The following is a 22,354-nucleotide window of genomic DNA, read 5'->3' as shown; positions in this document are numbered from 1 at the left end:
ATAAAATTGAATCCAGCCAGGCCGTAGTGGAAAATACACACTTCTTCTTTATTGTTTAAAAAGCTTCAAAAAAGCAGTAACTAGTACATTGTACATGTCACTACTTTTTTGAAGATTTTTAAACAATAAAGAAGAAGTGTGTATTTTCCACTACGGCCTGGCTGGATTCAATTTTATTTGTGGATTCCTTATTTATCTGCTCCGGACCAGGTGGCATATATCCGAGCCAAACCTAGGAGGATAAGTGGAGCTAGCATATGGAGATTTTCATCAAGACTACGAGCGGCTGAGTATATCTTATATAAATAACATTTATTATTATTATTATCGCCAACATACTCCGCAGCACTGTACAATTTGTAGGGTTCAAATACAGACAGAAAGATACATTACAAAGAAAGTCATTTCACACAATGGGACTGAGGGCCCTGCTCACAAGAGCTTGCAGTCTATGAGGTAGAGGGGGTGACACAAGAGGTAGCAAGGGCGGCATTGCTTATACAGAGGTCAGACAATTTTGTAATAGAGGTGACTGTCATTACACAAACATAAGACTTTATGAGCCGTCGACAGTCGTGTCCTTTAACATGTGGATGGAGCTTGGACCTATAAAGTTAACATGAGATTACATCATATCATGTGGGGAAATGTGGGAGCGGGGACAGAGGAGGGTTAAGGGTTTACGTTAGACATTGTGATAGGCTTGTCTGAAAAGATGTGTCTTTAGTTTGCGTTTGAAACTGTAGAAATTGGGAGTTAATCTGATTGTCAAGGGTAGAGCATTCCAGAGAAGTGGTGCAGCTCAGGAGAAGTCTTGTATACAAGCGTGGGAGGTTCTGATAATAGAGGATGTGTTAGGTCATTGAGTGAACGGAGAGCACGGGTTGGGCGGTAGACAGAGATGAGGGAGGAAATGTATGGAGGTGCGGCATTATGGAGAGCCTTGTGGATGAGAGTGATAACTTTATATATCTTTCCTTTTCCGTATTATACATATTATGGTGAACTGCCTGCCATCTAGGCCGCTCTGACGTAGCTTTTAGGAGGTGTTGGTATAAGGTTACGTGACTGGTTTCAGATGGCCCAGAAAGATCACCAGTACAGAGGATAGTTTGACCTGCTGAAAATCATAAACAGCAATTACAGTTTTCTTGTCCACCATCCAAGCATACGTGGCACCTTTATAAGGCTCTATTCACACAGAGTAACGCCAGGCGTCATTTGTGTGTAATTTGTGTGTCTTTTACGGCCGTCATAAAACGTTTACATAGAATTCTATAGGAAAAGACTGTCATTTACGGCCGTCATTACAATGAGGGCTGTAAATGACGGTGGTAAATTACAGATGTCTTTTCCTATAGAACTCTATGTAAACGTTTTATGACGGCCGTAAAAGACACACAAATTACACACAAATGACGCCTGGCGTTACTCTGTGTGAATGGAGCCTAATAGAGCACTGTCTCTTTCCAGACTATTCCCAGCTGCTTAGTATGAAGCCAGGACACCCAGTATTAGTCCCATTGACAGTCGGCCACCATTACCTTCATTTGAATTGGTGTTTTAAGCAAGAAGTCTGGACTGCTGTGGACTCAATCAATTTAGTCTAGTGACAAACACAGGTTCTTTTTTTTGGATCCTACACCTTTATTACCCCGCCTTATCCTACCATATATCACTTCATGAACTAATAGTCTTTGGGTAACATCTTTGAAGTGTTGCGCTGTGTTCTCAGTTGCTTAGCTACATGAACCTGGAGAAGGAGCCTCTGCAATCTTTCATACAATTTAAAGAGGACCTTTCGCCATATCTGGGCACAGGCAGTGTTATATACTGCCAGAAAGCTGACAGTGCGCTGAATTCAGCGCACTGTCGGCTTTCCCGATCCGTGCCCGGTGTAAAGCGCTATCGGTCCCGGTACCGTAGCGCTTTACAGTCAGAAGGGCGTTTCTGACCATTAGCCAGGAACGTCCTTCTGCCTCGCGGCGCCTATCGCGCTGTGCTGTGGAGCGGGGAGGAACGCCCCCTCCCTCTCCTGATAATGCTCGTCTACGGACAAGCTGTGTGAGCAGAGGGAGGGGGCGTTCCTCCCTGCTCCACAGCACAGCGCGATAGGCGCCGCGAGGCAGAAGGACGTTCCTGGCTAATGGTCAGAAACGCCCTTCTGACCATAGAAGAGCTACGGTACCGGGCCGTAAGCTCTTCACACCGGGCACAGATCGGGAAAGCCGACAGTGCGCTGAATTCAGCGCACTGTCAGCTTTCTGGCAGTATATAGAACTGCCTGTGCCCAAAAGTGGTGAAAGGTCCTCTTTAAAGGGGTATTACAGCTTCAGCTTCTAACAGGTTTTCTGCATTGTATAGGGTAGCTATGTACTTAATATGAAGTTTGGGCAAGCATGCTGATTCTGGCGGAACCATATGTGGCTTTTTTCTCCTTCTGCAATAAATTAATAACATTACTTCTATTCAACACTAATACAAAAACTGCTTACTGTCACAGCTGGCTCGCCACTGCATAACACTAACCTGTTTTCAGGCATCTGACAATTTTAGCAATATAATTTAAAACTATTCCTCAAAGTTGGGAGAGATGCTTACAAAATACACTGGAATACAATGTACACGAAAATAAGAAAAAGGAAATGAAATGAAGAAGTAGTCAGCCTTGAGGATACATTGAGGCAAGTTTATATGAATGTTGATCAAACATGCAGATTGTGGCGGAACCATCCAATGTGTAGGAGGCCTCCTTACTCTCTCTTGGTTGTATTCAGGGGAAAGTAGGGTCAGGTAAGTTCTCTAGAAGAGAAGTCATTGTCAGAGATATCTAGCAGCAGGAGAGGGGGGAATTCGAGAGAGATAGCTGTCAAATTTGGGAATAAAGCTCTCCACTGGTCATGGTGAATATATAAACTCAGCAGACCAGATAAAGGACTCTAGGACAACATACATCAGTAAGTAGTAATACATTACATTTTAAAGGCCACGGTATAAGACCATATCTATCAGCTTTTCCTTTCTTCTAACCCTGTATCCGATCAGGGCATTGGTGGCAGATGAATAAGAAAGGCTGGCAGCTGGGAATTACTTGTTCATTATGTCATAAGACAGAGATTACACTTTCTTGTAATGTTTGTGCTTGGCATCGAGCTACTTATATTTTCAGACTATTTCACAGATTATATCACAGTTCTGTCCTGAAATTCTCCAAGGGTATTTTCTTTTGCTGCTATTGTAAGCCTGTGAATACTGGATAAAAACATTTGTTATACAATATATCCATCTGTGACAAATGTAAATTAATGATATACCCTGAGGGAGTAGAAATACTGCAAAATAAGAGGCTTGAAACAGCATTTCCTTTCAAGACACACAAGAGAGATGCATAATGCTTTATGCACTAGACTAGACTCTGCAATTTGTGCAAGCTAGTGGTGGGGGAGGGGTGCCCGAATAGCTTTCTACGCTATTCCGGTTAATGTTTTTAGAAGCAGCAATCAACAATAACACAGTTGCATAAATAATTATAAGCTTTGTTCCTGTGACATGTCATGTTACGAAAACAAGTCGTGTAGCGTTTCTAAGGCAAATTAGATGATCTCCAAACTGGGACTATTTTATTTCTCCTCCTGCAATAAACTAATAACATTACTTCTATTCACCTCTAATACAAAAACTGCTTACTCTCACAGCTGGCTCGCCACTGCGTAATACTAAACCGTTTTCAGGCAGTCGGTGATATTAGTAATATCAGTTAATAGTACATTCCGCAAAGATGGGAGGGGATGCTTACAAAACACAACGGTGATTTTCTGCAAGCTCATGTGTATGTTATGTAAGTGAATTTATAGAAAATTCTCCATTCTTTGGATAGTGCTTATCTGCTATTGTTTGCAGCGTTGGCTGTAAATGAGCTCTACTTCATGATTCCGCTCACATACAACACTCACTGTAGTATACAGGAGTCTGACATTCACATCCAGTCTTACTTCTGATGATAAAGTATACAGTGCATACAAGTCAAATCCAAACCCAGTCTTATTTCTGATGATGTCAGAAACTCAGATTGCTTTGCCGCTGAACAAATTTAACTCTGAAGTTCTGACTCTTACCTTGACTGTTATGTAGAAACCCACCACTACCAATACTTGCGCCCATACTTTCGCACAGATAAAAACTGATATTTTTGATTTTTTTAAATGTAGAATTTATATATTTTTTTACAGAGCAAAGTAGTACATAATGAAATAAAAACTAAAAAAAAAATATTTTATCTCCATTATGTTGTTCTAGGTGACACATAGGAGAAGGCAGCCTCCTACTGTTTCTCCGAAAAGAAGACCTACCCTCAAAATAAGCCCTAGCTTGATTTTTAAGTATTTTTGGAGTATGCTTGAAATATAAGCCCTACTCCAAAAATAAACCTTACCCCAAAAAATAAGCCCTAGTTACATTTCATTAAAAAAAAAAAGTGTCCAAGCAGCTATACATGTAAAAAAAAGCAAGTAGAATATAGCAGAACCGATACAGTAGACACCTCATCAAGGAAAGTGGACACCCTCAAAAGAGTCACATACCCAAAAGAAAGAAGACACACCCAAAATAACTGAACCCCCAAAAGAATCTGTACAAGATGGCATTAGTCAGATAGTACTCCACAACGATACGAGTTGACTACCGCTGGTGCTGGGCTCTCACACACAGATCAGGTAGTCCTGCTGGTATCACTCCATTATGGCTGCTTCTGTCACCAGGGGGAGCCAAATGCTATACTTGGCTGCAGTGGAACACTGCTGCATTGGTAAGGGACCTGACAGAGACATGCCTTTGACAGGCGTGACTCAGATCTGTGTATGAGAGCCTATCCACCATTGGTACTTGCAGACTCTAATTGTTTTGGGTGTAAGGGGGGTCTGGTGAGTGGAAAAAATAAGACCTCCACTGAAAATAAGCCCTAGGCCATCTTTAGGAGGAAAAAATAATAGAAGACCCTGTATTCTTTTCGGTAGTATATGATGAAGAGCTGATCTGGGTCCTCTGGGACCCAGCTACTCCCTCGGACCCCAGTTGGATCATATCACCACAAAGTTGGGAGGAAGCTGCATCATGGTACATATTGCATTCATTGGCAAGGCAGGTTTGAGAGTAACACCCAAAGACAAGATGGGGTAGTTTATTATTAACAGCCAGCTTTCTGCTTCTACACGATTTTGTGTAGCTAACTCTAAAAGGATGTACAGGTGAGTTATTGCAGAGTTAACTGCCCGCACGAATACAATCAATGGCAATTTGGAAAGCTGTTAAAAGATTTATACAACTATTGAAAATTGATAGCCTAGTGTTAAGATAAGCCATAAATTTTAGATTTGACCCCGCAGAACAATAGTTTCAAATGTGCATCTTCCAACAGGGTTCTGCACTACCCACTCACCGCATTCTTGGGCACTGCAGCATTGTCTATTTCGAATGAATGCGAACATACACCTTACTGCAGCCCTGGGTGGTAGGAAAGTTGTTATGAAAATACTTTTTATAGACTTTCTTTATAGTGTACTAGATAAACTACAGCTTGAGGATAATTGCAAAGCTACCATGAACTTCTCTATTAATCCGTACCAACTATTGTTCTGCACAGTTGAATGCCATGACCAGTCTTCTAGTCTAGCACTTGTCAGTCAGATATGAGAACATCAATGTGGAAAACAGAACAAACGTTTAAAAGGATTCCTGACGCTTTGTTGATAAAAATGCTTTGAAAATTCTAAATCGGCATTGGATGAAATAATTATCTGCCAAAGGTCACGTAAAAAAAAGGTAGTTTCTTTGATAAAAATACATTACCCCTTGATTCAATGGCATTGATACAATTTTTCATAACAGCAAATCCATGTTGGTCTAGCTGAGCACCTAAACAGAAAGGAAAAAATAAAGTAGCTTTTAAAATTGTATTTACTGCGACTAGGTTTTTGATGTCTTATCCTACTACGCATCTCATGAGGACATTACTTCTCCTGCAAATTATTTTACCAATTATGGTTAAGGGTCTTATTACCTAGAGTACAGTAGGGGGAATTTATGGGTTAGTTCACACGGGGGTTCTGCGTGCGCACATCCTGTCGCGGCTTTCCGCTCTGCATTAGGCCCAAATGAATGGGTCTAGTCTGGAGGGTGCTGTTGCGAGGCGGACGCCGTGGCTGAATCAGCCGCAGAATCCGCCTGAAGAAAGGGCAGCTCGCTTCTTTTTTCCACTAGCGGGAACAAACCTCTAGCGGAAAAAAGAATGCTAGCACTCTACATAGATCTCTATTGTGAGGGGGCAGATTTTGAGGCGGATTCCGCGCCAAAATCCGCCCCCTCTTGCCCCGTGTAAACTAGCCTCATCAATACTGGAGGAAAAAAAAAAAAGACACGGCATGCTGAAATCCAGCAAGCCTAATATATCTTCCCTCAAACCCCACATCTGTCCTGGGTGTATACTCATACTTATTAGTCAGGCCTGCTGAGTTTTCTCTTATGTGTAAGACCAGGTATATATTCTGTGCATTTAGGCACAAGTCAAGACCATGGTCTCTACAATAAAAATACACTAAAGTGAAAAAGTGTGATGCATACAGCATTCACAGGGTATATACATAATAATAATTTTATTTATACAGCAATAATATATTCCGCAGCACTTTACAAATCAGACATCATGTATTAATGCCACATTAAGTTGTGATGCTGAGGTTTAAAGTGAAAAATGGGTTTTACGGGAGTTAAAGGGGTATTCCCATGAACATAACCATTTTTAAATTTGTAGAGAATTTAAATTTAAACATTTTTGCAAGTATAAATAATTAAACATTTTGAAGAGTTTTAAAAATTTTCTTTAAATATCTTGTGGTCACAGTCTTTTGCCTTGATCGGTTGCCAATGGATACGACCATGAATGCAGGAACTTTCTAAGGTCAGAAAATCCTTCATGATTTCCTTATTGTGGCCGGGATATCTTCTGATACATGTAGTGTCCCTGCCTGATAACCCAGCTACAATAAGAAAATCATGGCTGGGCTCCTGACAAGTCCCAGACCATAGAAAGTTTCTGTATTTGTGGTCGTATTCATTGACAACCAATCAAGACAACAGCCCACTAAGATAGTTAGAGAAAATCTTTATAAAACCGAATTTTTTTTTTTTTTTTTTTTTTTTTGGGGGGGGGGGGGGGGTCTATGACCAGCCACAACAGTAATGTATAGAATCTCCCATAAAATTGTGAAAAAAAGGAAGCTTTAAAAACATAAAATAAAAGTTCTACGTCCCTCCTTTCCCTAGAATACATATAAAAGTAGAAAATTGCTGTGAAACACAAACACATTAGGTATCCCTGTGTCTGAAAGTGTCCGGACTACTGAATATAGGGTATCTGCAGTGCTCCTGTACCGTCAGGAAGGGGTTAATAGGAGCACTGCAGATACCCTATATTCAGCCAGGCTGAACTCCAAGTGGGGGGGAAAAAAAAACAGTCCTCAAGCTCAGGGAAGGGGCAGACAGACAACCAAAACACCCCCTCCCCTTCCCCAGCGCCCAGCAACTACTGCACCCAAAAACTCCGGCCATTTTAGTTTTTGAAATGTTCCAGCAGCTGCTCCATTTTCTCCCCCATCAGCTTATACTCGAGTGAATAAGTTTTCCCAGTTTTTTTGTGGTAAAATTAGGGGCCTCGGCTTATACTCTAGTATATACGGTACTAATAGTTGCAAAAATGTTTAATTTTTAATTATCTACAAATCTTGATATGATTATATTCATGAGACTACCCCTTTAGGCTAAGGCCCTATGGTGCAGAAACGCAGCTTTTTTTGTTGCAGATTTTATTGCAGCTTTTTGAGCCAAAACCAAGGATGGCTACAAAAGGATATGAGGGATATATAGGAAGTAATTCTACTTCTAACTTTTTACCAACCCACTCCATGCTTTTGCTCAAGAAACTGCAACACAAAAAAAAAAAAAAAAAGCTGTGTTTCCACAATGTGGAGCCTTAGCCTTAAAGGGGCTCTATCACTAGGAAAAGTCATTTTCAACTAATCACACCTTTGCATAGCCTTTAGAAAGTCTATTTCATACCTACCTACAGTATGTAGATTGCCTCAGTGGTTTCTGAAAAAGTCCGTTTTTATTCATATGCTAATTAGACGGATGCACAATAGATCGTGCACACCTCTCCTGTTGTTTCCTATCTGAGGCTGCTGCTGATGATGACTCAGCTTCCTGTTTGCCTCACACATATAGAAGATAATAGGAGACAGGAGGCTGCTGGGAACTTCCTATGCTGTCTGGAAGCTCATTAGCATATGAATAAAAACGGACTTATTCAGAGACCACTGAGGCAATCTACATAGTAAAGGTAAGTGTGGAATAGCCTTTCTAAAGCCTATGCAAGGATGTGATTAGTTAAAAATGACTTTTCCTAGTAATAGAGCCCCTTTAAAGAAGTTTTCCCATCTCAGTATTTTAGCTCTATTCCTATGTCCTCTCCCCTCTACTTCCTGGTTTTCAGCTGATCCCAGCAGCATACTCCAGCAAGTTTCCAAATTGCACAGTTGGATTTACATACAGAGATAACAGAAGCGCCCATCAGGAAAGTTTACTACGAGTCCTTATCAGGGCTCATCAACTGAAAATAATATGCAGAGAAGGGGAGGGAAGAGAATATAGATTACCAGGAGCAGGTCTGTAACCTAGGATAAATAAAGCAATGTATTTGGTAAAACACATCAGTTAACTTAAGCTCGAATTCTGAACCAAGATTCTTGAGATGGGAATACCCCTTTAAAGGGGCTCTATCATTGGGAATAGTCATTTTTAACTAAACATATGCTTCCATAGCCTTTAGAAAAGTTATTCCACACATACCTTTTGTATGTTAATCCCCTCAGTAGTTTTTGAATGAGCCCGTTTTTTTATTCATAAGCTAATTAGCCTCCAGCGAGAACTCTTTGCTGTGTGTACACAGAGGGAGGCTGCTGCTGACTCATCTCCCTGCTCTCACACATAGCAGACAGAGCTCGCTGAGACTTCCAGTGCTCGCTGAAGGCTAATTAGCATATGAATAAAAACGGTCTAATTCAAAAACTACTGAGGGGATTAACCCCTTAGCGACCCTTGACGTAACTGTACGTCATGGGTCGCATGGGGATGTATGGAGCGAGCTCACACGCTGAGCTCGCTCCATACACGGCAGATGCCGGCTGTATAATACAGCCAGGACCTGCCAATAACAGCAGCGGTCGGTGCCCGAGCCGATCGCTGCTGTTAACCCTTTACACACTGCGGTCAAACGCGACCGCAGCGTGTAAACAGCGCAGGCGGCATGGGCGCCGCCATGTTTCCCCGATCGCCGCCCTCCTGAACGTCACAAGAGGGCGGTGATCGGTTGCTATGACAGCCGGAAGCCTATTGAAGGCTTCCAGGCTTGTCTCTGCACTAGATCTATTAGACGATGCCAGAGGCATCGTCTAATAGAAGTGCTGCGATTTTCCTATTCACTGCAATACTGTAGTATTGCAGTGAATAGTATGAGCGATCAGACCCCCTAGGTTTCAAGGTACCTAAGGGGTCTGATCATAAATGTAACAGAAGAAAAAAAAAAGTTTTTAAAAGTATTAAAAAAATAAAAAAAATATAAAAGTTCAAATCACCCCCCTTTCCCTAGATTAGCTATAAAAGTAATTAAAGAACATTAAACATAAACATATTAGGCTCCAAAATGCCCGAACTATTAGAATATTAAAACATTTATCCCGTACTGCGAACGGCGTAGCGGCAAAAAAAATAAAAACAGCCAAAAAGCGTTTTTTTCAACACTTTGCCTCCTATAAAAAATTGAATAAAAAGTGATCAAACCATCAGATCTTTCCCCAAATGGTATCAATAGAAACGTCATCTTGTCCCGCATAAAAAGACACCACAACCAGCTCCATACATGGAAATATGAAAAAGTTACAAGTGTTAGAACATGATGACACAAATTTTTTTTTCTATTTTGCAAAGTTTATCATTTTTTTAAAAGTATCAAAACATTTCAAATACTATATAAATTTGGTATCACCGCGTTCGTACTGACACATAGAACACAGGTAACATGTCATTTGTACCAAACAGTGAACGCTGTAAAAATTAAACCCATAAGAAAATGGCGCAAATGCATTTTTTCTCCAATTGCACCTCATTCTGAATTTTTTTCCAGCTTCCCAGTACATTGCACAGCATATTGAATGATGCCATTACAAAGTACAATTTGTCCCGCAAACAATAAGCCATCATGTGACTCTGTGAACTGAAAAATGAAAAAGTTATGGCTCTTGAAATGTGAGGAGGGAAAAACGAAAATGCGAAACCAAAAAATGGCCTGGTCCTTAAGGGGTTAACATACAAAAGATATGGTGGAATCGCCTTTCTAAAGACTTTGCAAGTATATGTTTAGTTAAAAATGACTTTTTCCAATGAGGCCAAGTTCACACGGGGCACGTAATTGCGGATTTTGGCACCGAGAATGACACGGGTAGCCGCGTCACTCTAGGGACAAAATCCACCTGCCACGACTGTCGCAGCTTTTCCCTCCAGAGTAGGCTGAAATTAATGGGCCAACTCCGGAGGTTGCTGCCACGAGGGAAGAAAGGGCAGCCCGCTTCTTTTTTCTGTGAGCGGCAACATGCCACTCACAGAAAAAAGTAGCCTGGCGGTCTACATAGGCCACTATTGTGAGGGGGCGGATTATGACGTGCATTATGTGCCATAATCCGCCCACTCTGTGTCCGTGTGAACTAGCTCTAATAGAGCCCATACGATAGGTCATCAATAGTTGATCAGTGGGTCAAATACCAAGTATCCCCACAGATCAGCAGGCCTCCGCTTTACAGAGCGGTGACGTAAAAGAGTGGCCTGTTTGTACTTCAGTTCCATTTAAGGGAACATGGCTGAGCTACAATGTAAAGCACAGTCTATACTCACAGCATGAGGCCTTGATTGGCATTCAGTGAAGAGGCCGCAGCACTTACTTACAAGCTACGGTCTCTTCAAATAGATGATCAGTGGGTGTCAGGGGACCCTTTCCTAAGCATAGGTCATTAATATTACAATCCCTACTTATATAGAGTAATAGAGCAGGATTGTGTGTGGTCATATAAACAGGTAGAGAGCCAAGAGCTGTAGGACTAGCATATGAGCAGCAAATAAGGACCCAGTCTGCCAGTTTCTTATTACTTTCTGATTTTATAGGTACTTTTTTTTTTTTTTTTTTATTAAGGCCATCAAATATTACATTTTAAATTTTCAAAACAGCAGTCAGTATGTAATGTAAGTCCGCATTACGCGGACGTTTCGGGCAGGAAATGGAAACCTGTATGAACGGAGACCGGGCGCAGATGTGAACGAGCCCTTAGTCAGCTCCTTTCATAGTTTTCTGGGGACTGTCTAGATTTTTTTTTTTTTTTATCAGTTATTTTTACCAGTGGTTGTTCTAAAATACAATACTACATTTCTCAATTAGATGAAAATAATATTTTTTTAATTGGAATAATTTAAAATAATGCTCGTGTCTATATACTGCTGTCACAAATCTGTTATGATGCCCACTGGTGTTTCTTTTTATTTTCTCTCAGAATATCCACCTGTGTTCATTACCAGTGGTCACACATGTTCAATAGCTCAGCCCTACAACCCACATTCCCTCATGTACATGTTCAGTGGAGTGGTTTCTGTCATTGTGTAGGCCAGTGAATTAGAACTGATATGATAGTGAAGCTACGTAGTCTCACCAAACTGGATGCATTAGCTGGATGTTCTGTGTGAGCCAAGAGAACACCAGAGGGCACCATAACAGTCATGTAAAAGCAAAACATAATGGAATTGAAATAACTTTTCTTAAAATTCTGCAAAATGGCCAAGATCTATGCACCTGTGTGCAGAGCATTCAAATATACATCTAAAAGAGAGATAAATATAGGGAGGGAAGGAAATTGAAATAGAAAGTTAAAATATTTGTAATTCAAAATTATACTCACCTCCCTCTGATCTTGTTGTAGATCTGCTAAGGCTTAGAAATCTCTGCAATTAAAGAAAATAAATATATCAGATAAAATGTTTGCACTGTTAAAATAACAACTACAAAGGCCTGAAAGTATATACCGATGTTCTTTGGATTTTAGGACCTAAATTATGAACATTTGGTACACGTATACACAAAAGAAAAGGAAGTGGAATGAAGCAGTGAACCACAATGCTAGTGATTAGTGATAACGTACCACAATGTTTGCCCGATTTGGCCAAAAAACTTGTCATGCACGTCTAGCACCACATTTCTTTTAGACATATTCTGCACCTTGTCTGACAAAAAGCAAAGTTTTGCAGGAAAGGTATGGGGCTTACGAAAGGGGACAATGCTTAAGATGTAACACTTTGCACCAAAAATGCACCCTCATTTTGGAAAATATTTTATCAAAAACTAAGCCAACTACACAGACTAGATACGCGCCAGATCTAAAATCCAGCATAAATCATTTTAAGACTGTGCAGCCCAACTTTAACACTTACTATTAGACAGCATAATAAATCTGCCTCATTATATTCAAGCCTGGAATTCCAAGTTATTACCTTTGCAGGTTGTAGGACTGCACCGACATATGTAAAATGTACATTTTCAGTTTTCATTTGGAATTTCACACTCAATAGTAATTTTTGAAAATTTCTCCAGTTTTGTGTCAGAGTGAGGATGTACTTAAAAGCTGGCTACACTTTTGTAGACCTCCTGCATTACATCTAATATCTTTAGCAGCAGGCTACAACTTGTCATGTTGTCATTCATTGTTACTTAGGAGCAGAAACTAGAATGGCAATGGTCACAGTATATCTCTATTCATTTACTACCTTAAAAGGCCTCAAATATTTTATTGTACAACGATTGTTGCTATAATATACCGCCAATAATTCAGTCTGCACTACAGGTTAATAAGAACTTTTGGATCCTGTGACACAATAGCCCTGTAAGGTAATCGAGTAATCCTGTAAAAGATCATTATTGCATTTAAAAATAAAACAGATACTCAATTAGAGGTATCTTAATATGGGGTGAAATAAAGCCATTAGAAGTTTGTCCAGCCCATCAATACTTAAAGGGAACTGGTCAGTTGATTTTCCCACCATAAACTGGCCCATCATGGGCAGGATGAAGTAATTCCTTTTTCACTGGAGATTCTCTGTAAAGTATCTGTTGTAGGCAAAGTGAAGATCTAAATATAAGAAAGCTTAAAAAGTCATGTGGACAATAACCTATGTCGTCACCTATGTCATGAGCGGGGAACAGCTTCAGACTAGTCACATGGTCTATTTGCTAGTTATCCTCCTGGGCATGACTGACATCTCCCTTACAGTCCTCTCACTTCCGGATGTCACAAGGGTGATTAAACACCCCAGAGGACGATTAGCAAAGAGACCGTGTGACTAGACTGAAGCTGCTCCCTGCCCACTGTCATGACTTAGGTTAATGTTCATACGACTATTCACGCTATAAGAATTTCTAACATCACTTTGCTGCAATATAAGGATCACAGAGGAGAACCCAAGGAAAGACAATTGCCTCATCCTACACATAATTGGGCTAGTTTATGAAAGATTCCCTTTATAAAAATAAATAAATGGGCTCAAAATAAAAGATACCATACTCTCCTCCATCAACCCATTCTGCCAATGCCCCGGACCCCATGCTCTTTGCCTCCTGGCCCCTTTGAACACCCGGCAAATGCCAGCGGTGGTGACTTGCCTATCACTGATTGGCTGAGCAGTATCTTCATGTGTGAAGAGAAACTGGGCAGCAGAGATGAGGGGGGACCCAAGAAGGATTAGAGCGGGAGCAGCAAGAGATCACTGGAGAGGAGCAGAACATCTGTTGTTGGTTTATGTCAATGCTTCTCTCTCAGTTCCTTTTTCATTCTGGTAATTTTTCATCATCACACACAAATTAAAACCAGAAACTTCTAGGTATGTCAGACACATTTCACAACAAAACTGACTAGTTTCACTTACCGATTCCTTTCCGCCTAGTACTTCCATCCACATTAGTCGATCATCTTCTGAAAACGACTGCATGGTGATCAGAAGTCCAGGCCTAAGTGAAGAGTAGAAATAAAGTTTTCTATGTTTTTGTTCTTGTTAACAAAATAAACTACTTGGGTTTGCACAACTGTGGGCTGTAGTCAAATACCCACACGCAAGAGGATACTTAGGTTAGCAAACGACATAAAAAGTTACACTAGGTTCACACTAGCATTCGGCTTTCCATTCTTCGGGTCTGCTTGAGAACCTGAAGAATGGAAACCTAATCCGCTGTTTGCAGGACTTTTCTCTCTGCATTTTTCATTCGGATTCAGGGATGGATATCCCCAACGCAGTTTGAACCCAGCATTTTGTGTATGTAGCAGCTTTCATTTCTATAATCCGCACGGTCTTTGGTTACTATTAGACAGGTTTGATAAATGAGGCCCAAATCATCCAAAGCATAACCATTTGTAGACAAAAGCTGAGCATTTTTTAAAAATATGAGCAATTTGTCACAGTCTCTTGTCTTGATCAGTTGTCAGTAGATAAATGCAGGAACTTGTCAGAAACCCAGCCATGATTTCCTTTATTGTGGACAGGTTATCAAGCAGGGACAGTGCATGCGCAAGATAACCTGTCCACAAAAAGGGAAATAATGGCTGGATTTCTAGCATGTACCATACCATGGAAAGTTCCTGCATTCATGGTCGATTCCACTGGCAACTTATCAAGACAAAAGACTACCACCAATAAAGTGTTCAGAGAATTGTTGCAAAATTCTTAAAAAACTAGAGCTATGAAGGTAGCCATAAGTTAACAGACTTCTCCTCAAGCGGAGCGGAAGAGGATTGAACCAGATAGGGTTCAAGTGGCTCTTAGAGCTGCTGAAACGCTGGAGCAAGTGGATCATCAATGCCAACAACAAGCTCATTATATGGCGTCCCAGCGAGCTGCTGAGATGCCGAAACAATCACAGGCACTGCGCCAGGAACAAGTTCAGCGGCATGCCAGCTTGAGACCTGCCGAAACTCTGGAGCAGGCGAACCATCAATGGCAGCAATTTTCTGGATATAGGCGGTTCATTGACACCAACAACACGCAGACGAAGTCGCGGGCAGACGCTAGTAAGGTTATATATTGAAATTTTACCTTACCTCTCCACAGCTTCCACATCGAAACAGAACCTTCTGTCTATAGAGTCGGTGTTTCGTTTTATGCAATACTTTAGTGTGAAATTCTCCCCTTCACCCTAAAAAATTAAAGATTTAAAAAAAAAAAAAAAATTATCTTTGACCTCTAACAATATATACCAGTATACCAGTACGGCAATATAAAAATGACACATTGCATGTCAATTGGGTTTTAGACGACTCTATTCTCTTGTTGTAAAACTGATACATATGGTTTAAGGACATGCTGGCTGGGAAATTAAAAGCTGAAACATTCCCCCAACTGTTTTGGAATCCCATTAAATCTAGTGTAATGAAGCACTAAAATGAAGGATTTATATACAATAGCAGCATTTTTCTATATTCAATGATGGGTTCACATCGGCGTACAAACTCCGTTCGGGGCTTCCATCCTCAAATCCGCTTGAAAAATGCAGGCCCCATTATAGCCTTTAAGGTCCTTGGTTTTCCGCTTTTTAAATGGATTAGCTTTTCATTTTATGGGTCCCCAAGCGGACTTGAAGATTGGAAAGCCGAATGCTAATGTGAAAAGTGTAATAATCCTTCTCTGCACAACTTTTATCATGGCTAAACATGTGCTAACAATACATATATCTAAAATCCATTTTGTATTATTGTATGGAGTAGATCTCATACAAATACCAAGAAATCCAGCTAAAAGTGCCCAGTGGTCTGAATAAAACATGTGGTGGGTTGTAGTATCACATTAAAGCAAATAACGCATATGAATAACCACCACAAGGCAAGGTACCAAGTACTCTACCCCTGACAATTTTGTTGGGCCATTTTTTTTTCCACAATAATTTTGTAATTTTTTACAAACGTATAAAGCTTAATTTCAACACAACGCGTTTTGGGACAAGTCCTATGGGACTACACACAATTTGAGAAAGGGACTTGTCCTAAAAAAAGTTGTGTGGAAATAAAGCTTTATACGTTTGGACCAGTGCACCCATTACCTTCTCTTTGTCTACTCCTAGATAACTACTGAGGTAGGCAATTTATGGGACCTATAAGTGTAATATGTCTGCACGGATGTATCGTCGAGAAGAATATGGTAATTGCAGTAGAGATAGAGCAAAGAGTATTCCAATAACTGAAGGAAAACCCCTCTGACTGGACTTTATTTAACCTCTACGTCTTATTACCTTCCTTTATCCTACCCTTTCCAAAGTTTATACACCTCTCTTTGGACCAATCGTTTCCTTCTGTATACTCACTATTTTCCCTCCTGATCTATGTTCATATGGAAACATTGAAAATGTTTTGGAATCCTTCTTATACATGCAGTAATGCTTTACCCAGCTGGAACCAAATGGGGCAGGTCCTATATTAAAAAAAAAAACAAAAAAAACAAAAAAACACATATTTATGTGGATATTTGATGTAACAAAACAGATGCTAAACAATTGGTAAAGTGGCAATTCACCATGTACAGTAAGTTAGGAGATGAAGTCAAAGAATTTATACTAAAGAAGTTCCAAAAGTCTTAATTTTAAAGGGATAGTCCAGCTAAAAATATTGATTATCTATCCTAAGGATGGGTCTGCAAAACCAGAGCTCTCACACCCAACACCTACATCACTGTTACCAGCTGGTACACAGAAAATGGAGGATGAAACAGACACCTCTGTGTAAATGCCAGACCTGGTAATGCAGATCAGCCCTTACTCATTTGAATGGAAGCTAAGCTGCAGTGTCTCAGTTCTACCAATACACATTCTGATATTAGTCACCCATCTTTAAAGGGGCTCTGTCATTGGGAAAAGTAATTTGTAACTAATGACATCCTTGCATTGCCTTTAGAAAGTCTATTCCACGCCTACATTTTTTATATAAATCGCCTTAGTGGTTTTTGAATGAGCCCGTTTTTATTCATATGCTAATTAGCCTCTCGGTGCACCCCGGAAGTCTCATCGTGCACCCTCTGCCTATTATTTCCTATGTATGTATACAGCACAGGCTGCTGCTGCTGATGATGATGACTTCCTGCTTGAACGCACAGATAGGAGAGAATAGAAGAGAGCAGTGCTGCTGAGAACTTCCTGTGCTGGATGGAAGCTAATTAGCATATGAATAAAAACTGACTTATTCAAAAGCCACTGAGACAATTTACATACTAAAGGTAGATGTGGAATAGCCTTTCTAAAGGCTATGCATGTATGTGCTTAGTTAAGAATGACTTTTCCCAATGATAGAGCCCCTTTAAGATAGGTAATTGAGATGTTTAGCCTAGAAAATCCCTTTAAGCCTCCACTCAGCTCAAAATAAAGAATACATTGTATTGTTTTGCCATTCTGCACAGCACTGTAGACAAACCCACAAAAGATTGCTGCAATTACATGGGAGGGGGTTGTTACTGGTTACATGGGCTACACAGCTTAGGTGGCAGGGCTTACGTTTCTCCTGGACATAGAGGTAACCTTCCATTGTGAAAGGGCTGGCTCGTTTATGCTCCTGTGGGTTTTTTCTGATTTTTCTCATCAGCTCTTCAACTTCTGATCGTGTCCCTTCAAAACGATTTCGGGTCTGAAATGTATAAAACCAAAATGGCATTTTCCTTAAAAGAGCTAAATCAGGAGAACACAAGAAAGATATAAGAATCAATGACAAAACCATCAGGAAGAAATAGACAGCTACAAAAGGGAACACAAACACAGCTATATACTTTTAGAGGGGTTCCTAGAGGAAAAAGGATGTGCAAATTTACTTTAGCCACAAAGAAAAGAGATCTAAAATATTAAAAATGGAGGTAAAAAATGTCAAAATATCTGTATACCATGTAAATACAGCTTTTGATGTAAGTACAGGTTCTGTTTCCTTAGTATTAATTTTACCAAAGAAGCATTGCTGATTTTACTGCGCTTCAGACGTTTTGTACCAATGTAAAACACCCTCTAGATGGCAGTATGTAGCCATGCTTTTTACACTGTATTTCATAAGCACTTTTTTCCTTGTGTCCCCCTTCTTCTTAACAGATTGCAAGCTCTTGTGAGCAGGGACCTGACTTCTATTGGTTTAGTGTATGTGTATTCTATAAATTATGAAGTGCTGTAGAATATGTTTGCGATATAACCACTTTATTATCTTATAGCTAAAGCATAGTGAAGCTAAATAGCTTGGTGACATTACAGTTTATAATTTAATAGATAGATAGATAGATAGATAGATAGATAGATAGATAGATAGATATTAAGATCGATGAAAGATTTATTATGTAATGCTGGACTTACTGCAGGTTATCTACATACAAGAAGTGTTTTAAACACAATACTAACATACGGTATTTCACCAAATTTTTCTTGATTATTCTATGTATTTCTATTAGCCAAATGATTCGTAAGACGTTAGGTGAGCCATGATTGGCCTTCCTTTTATTATGTATTGTGGTTGGTTGACACTGGAATAAAATGTAATATGATATAGGTTGTCATTTGCGCTTGAGAAAAGACCTGTGTGGATAGATACGTGGTGTATTGCCATTTCCAAAAAAAAGGACACTCTCCATTGATTTTCAAGATGCTGCCAAACTGGACTTCTTTTTCCCCTTATAAATATGATATCTTATACATAAATATATATAAGCGTCCAGAAAAATTAAATGGCAGGCACACACACTTTTTAAGCAGAAAATATGCAGACAATATACACTCACCGGCCACTTTATTAGGTACACCATGCTAGTAACGGGTTGGACCCCCTTTTGCCTTCCGAACTGCCTCAATTCTTCGTGGCATAGATTCAACAAGGTGCTGGAAGCATTCCTCAGAGATTTTGGTCCATATTGACATGATGGCATCACACAGTTGCCGCAGATTTGTCGGCTGCACATCCATGATGCGAATCTCCCGTTCCACCACATCCCAAAGATGCTCTATTGGATTGAGATCTGGTGACTGTGGAGGCCATTGGAGTACAGTGAACTCATTGTCATGTTCAAGAAACCAGTCTGAGATGATTCCAGCTTTATGACATGGCGCATTATCCTGCTGAAAGTAGCCATCAGATGTTGGGTACATTGTGGTCATAAAGGGATGGACATGGTCAGCAACAATACTCAGGTAGGCTTTGGCGTTGCAACGATGCTCAATTGGTACCAAGGGGCCCAAAGAGTGCCAAGAAAATATTCCCCACACCATGACACCACCACCACCAGCCTGAACCGTTGATACAAGGCAGGATGGATCCATGCTTTCATGTTGTTGACGCCAAATTCTGACCCTACCATCCGAATGTCGCAGCAGAAATCGAGACTCATCAGACCAGGCAACGTTTTTCCAATCTTCAATTGTCCAATTTCGATGAGCTTGTGCAAATTGTAGCCTCAGTTTCCTGTTCTTAGCTGAAAGGAGTGGCACCCGGTGTGGTCTTCTGCTGCTGTAGCCCATCTGCCTCAAAGTTCGACGTACTGTGCGTTCAGAGATGCTCTTCTGGCTACCTTGGTTGTAACGGGTGGCTATTTGAGTCACTGTTGCCTTTCTATCAGCTCGAACCAGTCTGGCCATTCTCCTCTGACCTCTGGCATCAACAATGCATTTCCGCCCACAGAACTGCCGCTCACTGGATGTTTTTTCTTTTTCGGACCATTCTCTGTAAACCCTAGAGATGGTTGTGCGTGAAAATCCCAGTTGATCAGCAGTTTCTGAAATACTCAGACCAGCCCTTCTGGCACCAACAACCATGCCACGTTCAAAGGCACTCAAATCACCTTTCTTCCCCATACTGATGCTCGGTTTGAACTGCAGGAGATTGTCTTGACCATGTCTACATGCCTAAATGCACTGAGTTGCCGCCATGTGATTGGCTGATTAGAAATTAAGTGTTAACGAGCAGTTGGACAGGTGTACCTAAAAGTGGCCGGTGAGTGTATATTACTTGTGTTAGCAGTATATTAATGTGATAAGTATATTAATATAATATGATATATGAGATTATATCTATCTAATATATATATACTGTATACATATACATACACATATACACACAGTATATTGAATGATAAATGTTTGAAATCACAAACGTCTATAGAGTTCATACCAAAACATGATACATGATACCGTGAAGAGTAAGGGAAACAGGACGGCCGTGGTCATTGTTGGTTTCTTGAATGTGTAGAATGTATGGCAATGGATAAGCAATTATGAAGAGAAGCATTCTGACCATAGGGGCTAAAAGTTTTTTTTTAAAAAAAAAAAAAAAACACAACACATACGGCCACACCACTCACATTCTGAATGTTAATTTGCAGCTCCAGTTTGTAATGGTTAAAATCTTTAGCAAGTTCATATCCTTGGTGATAGAAAGTAAAAATTCCTTGGAAAAAGGCCAGCATCTATGAGAAAATAAATCAATCGAGCATTAGAAGACCAAGAAAAAGCAGTCAAAGAATGAATATTTTCCATGAGCACTTACATCATATTTTCAGTTCGACAAAAATGTTGACTTTAAAAACGCTACATAAATGCCACAGGCTCATAACGAGCAAAACAAAACAAAACAAAACAAAATTAAAAAACACCTAAACAATCCCCCAAGTCTCTTGTCCTGACACAGCTGGGTTACACTTGGTTCACACCTGAGCGCAGGTTTCCATTCTTCGGGTTCACTTGGGAACCCAGAAAACGGAAAACCCAAGCCACTTTAAAAAGCAGTTACCCATGGAAACTAGACTACAATGGGCCACCGGGTTTCTGCCCGAAAAATAAGGAGAGAAAAATCCTGCCTGCATTTTTCAAGTGAGATTGGAGACGGAATTTCAGAATGGAAACCGAGCGCTAGTGTGAACTTAGCCTTAGTCATCAGGCTTTGTTCCCTCTACATCAAGAGGGCTGGCTGGGGCAGATCGGAAGTAGCGTGGGATCAATGAGAGGAGCATTGCTTCTTTTATTTTCTTTTGTTTTTTTAACCTGTTATGAGCCTGCTGTGAAAAACACAACCCCGTTAAAAGTAACATCTATCCACAATGCTTTTAAGGGAGAGAGAAAAAACAAAACACTGGCACTGAAAACACTGACATATGCTGTGTGCCAATCCACCCATACAGATGCTATTAGAGTTCCCACAGGGCGTGCCACCAAACTTTCTGGAGTAGTAAATAAGCATTCTTGTGCATTCAAGGATCCTTTCTGCCCTTATCAATGCATAACTAGACATACCTGTCAATCAAAATAGAAGAACTGTCATATCACCCAGCTTATAAATATAAAAATAATATATAACCAACAGCTGAACAGAACGTCTCCCAGTGTGACAGACGTGAACAATTCAACTTTCTATAAAGAAGTTTATGTATTAACAAAAAGCAAGAACTAGTAAAAAAAATATTACTACTACTGCATTACTGAATGTGAAGAAATGTCTGTTGCTTTATTCTGCAGAATATATATGTACTTTTTTTTTTTTTTTTTGATAGGTACAAATTTCAGTGTTCTGAATTCCCACTACCTTAAAGGGAACCAATCTGGATTTTCCGCCATAAACTAGCCCCATCATGTGCAAGATGAAATAGTTCCCTTTCCATTGGAGCTCCCCTGAAATCTTTCTATTACAACAAAGTAAATTTGTAAACATATGAAAGTATAAAAACGTCAAATAGAAATTAATCTACGTAGTCATGGAGGTTGGGGAGCAGCTTCAGACTAGTCACACTATCCTTTTTCTAACATCTCCTGGACATGACTGACATCTCCATCATGACTTCAGGGAATGAGGACCTGTTGCCTTCCCATTTCTTAAGACTGCTGAAAATAGCTGAGCACTGTAAGAGTGACCATTCTGTTATTCAGATTGGAATACAAGGGGCCCCAATTGTTGTGACTGGGGTCAGACTCCTACTAATCTACAATTAATCCCTATCCTGTGGGGATTGGAGACAATCTACGCACCACTGTAAACAAAGCAGATCTTTGGCGTATCTAGTTTGGACTACATTTTTTTTTTAAATTTACATGTAGGTCTGGATTTGATCACTGATGTGCCAAAAGTGCGCAAAGACTGTGCCATAATATCCAAGTAACTAAAAAGTGGTGTAAACAGTATAAAGATATACTCTACTTATTATCCAGCATCAAGCACTATGATAAATCTGG

The 22,354-nt window shown here is 40.1% G+C and overlaps 1 protein-coding gene across 2 annotated transcripts in view; it reads right to left on the bottom strand.

Moving 5' to 3' along the window:
• Positions 1 to 22,354, bottom strand: part of ARHGAP10 (Rho GTPase activating protein 10) — a 168,459-nt gene that overhangs the window by 88,800 nt on the left and 57,305 nt on the right. For both annotated transcript variants that reach the window (XM_075288192.1, XM_075288199.1), the window contains exons 7-13: positions 20,494 to 20,598; positions 17,666 to 17,795; positions 16,487 to 16,593; positions 15,231 to 15,325; positions 14,065 to 14,146; positions 12,048 to 12,090; positions 5,845 to 5,910 (exon numbers count right to left, since the gene is read on the bottom strand). In XM_075288192.1, the coding sequence (XP_075144293.1) occupies positions 5,845 to 5,910; positions 12,048 to 12,090; positions 14,065 to 14,146; positions 15,231 to 15,325; positions 16,487 to 16,593; positions 17,666 to 17,795; positions 20,494 to 20,598 (628 nt within the window). The remainder of the gene's footprint in view (positions 1 to 5,844; positions 5,911 to 12,047; positions 12,091 to 14,064; positions 14,147 to 15,230; positions 15,326 to 16,486; positions 16,594 to 17,665; positions 17,796 to 20,493; positions 20,599 to 22,354) is intronic.

Source organism: Leptodactylus fuscus, chromosome 1 (assembly GCF_031893055.1).
Source record: "Leptodactylus fuscus isolate aLepFus1 chromosome 1, aLepFus1.hap2, whole genome shotgun sequence".
NCBI lineage: Eukaryota > Metazoa > Chordata > Amphibia > Anura > Leptodactylidae > Leptodactylus > Leptodactylus fuscus.
Note: the sequence above shows the minus strand (reverse complement) of the source record. Positions and strands in the feature narration are given on the sequence as shown.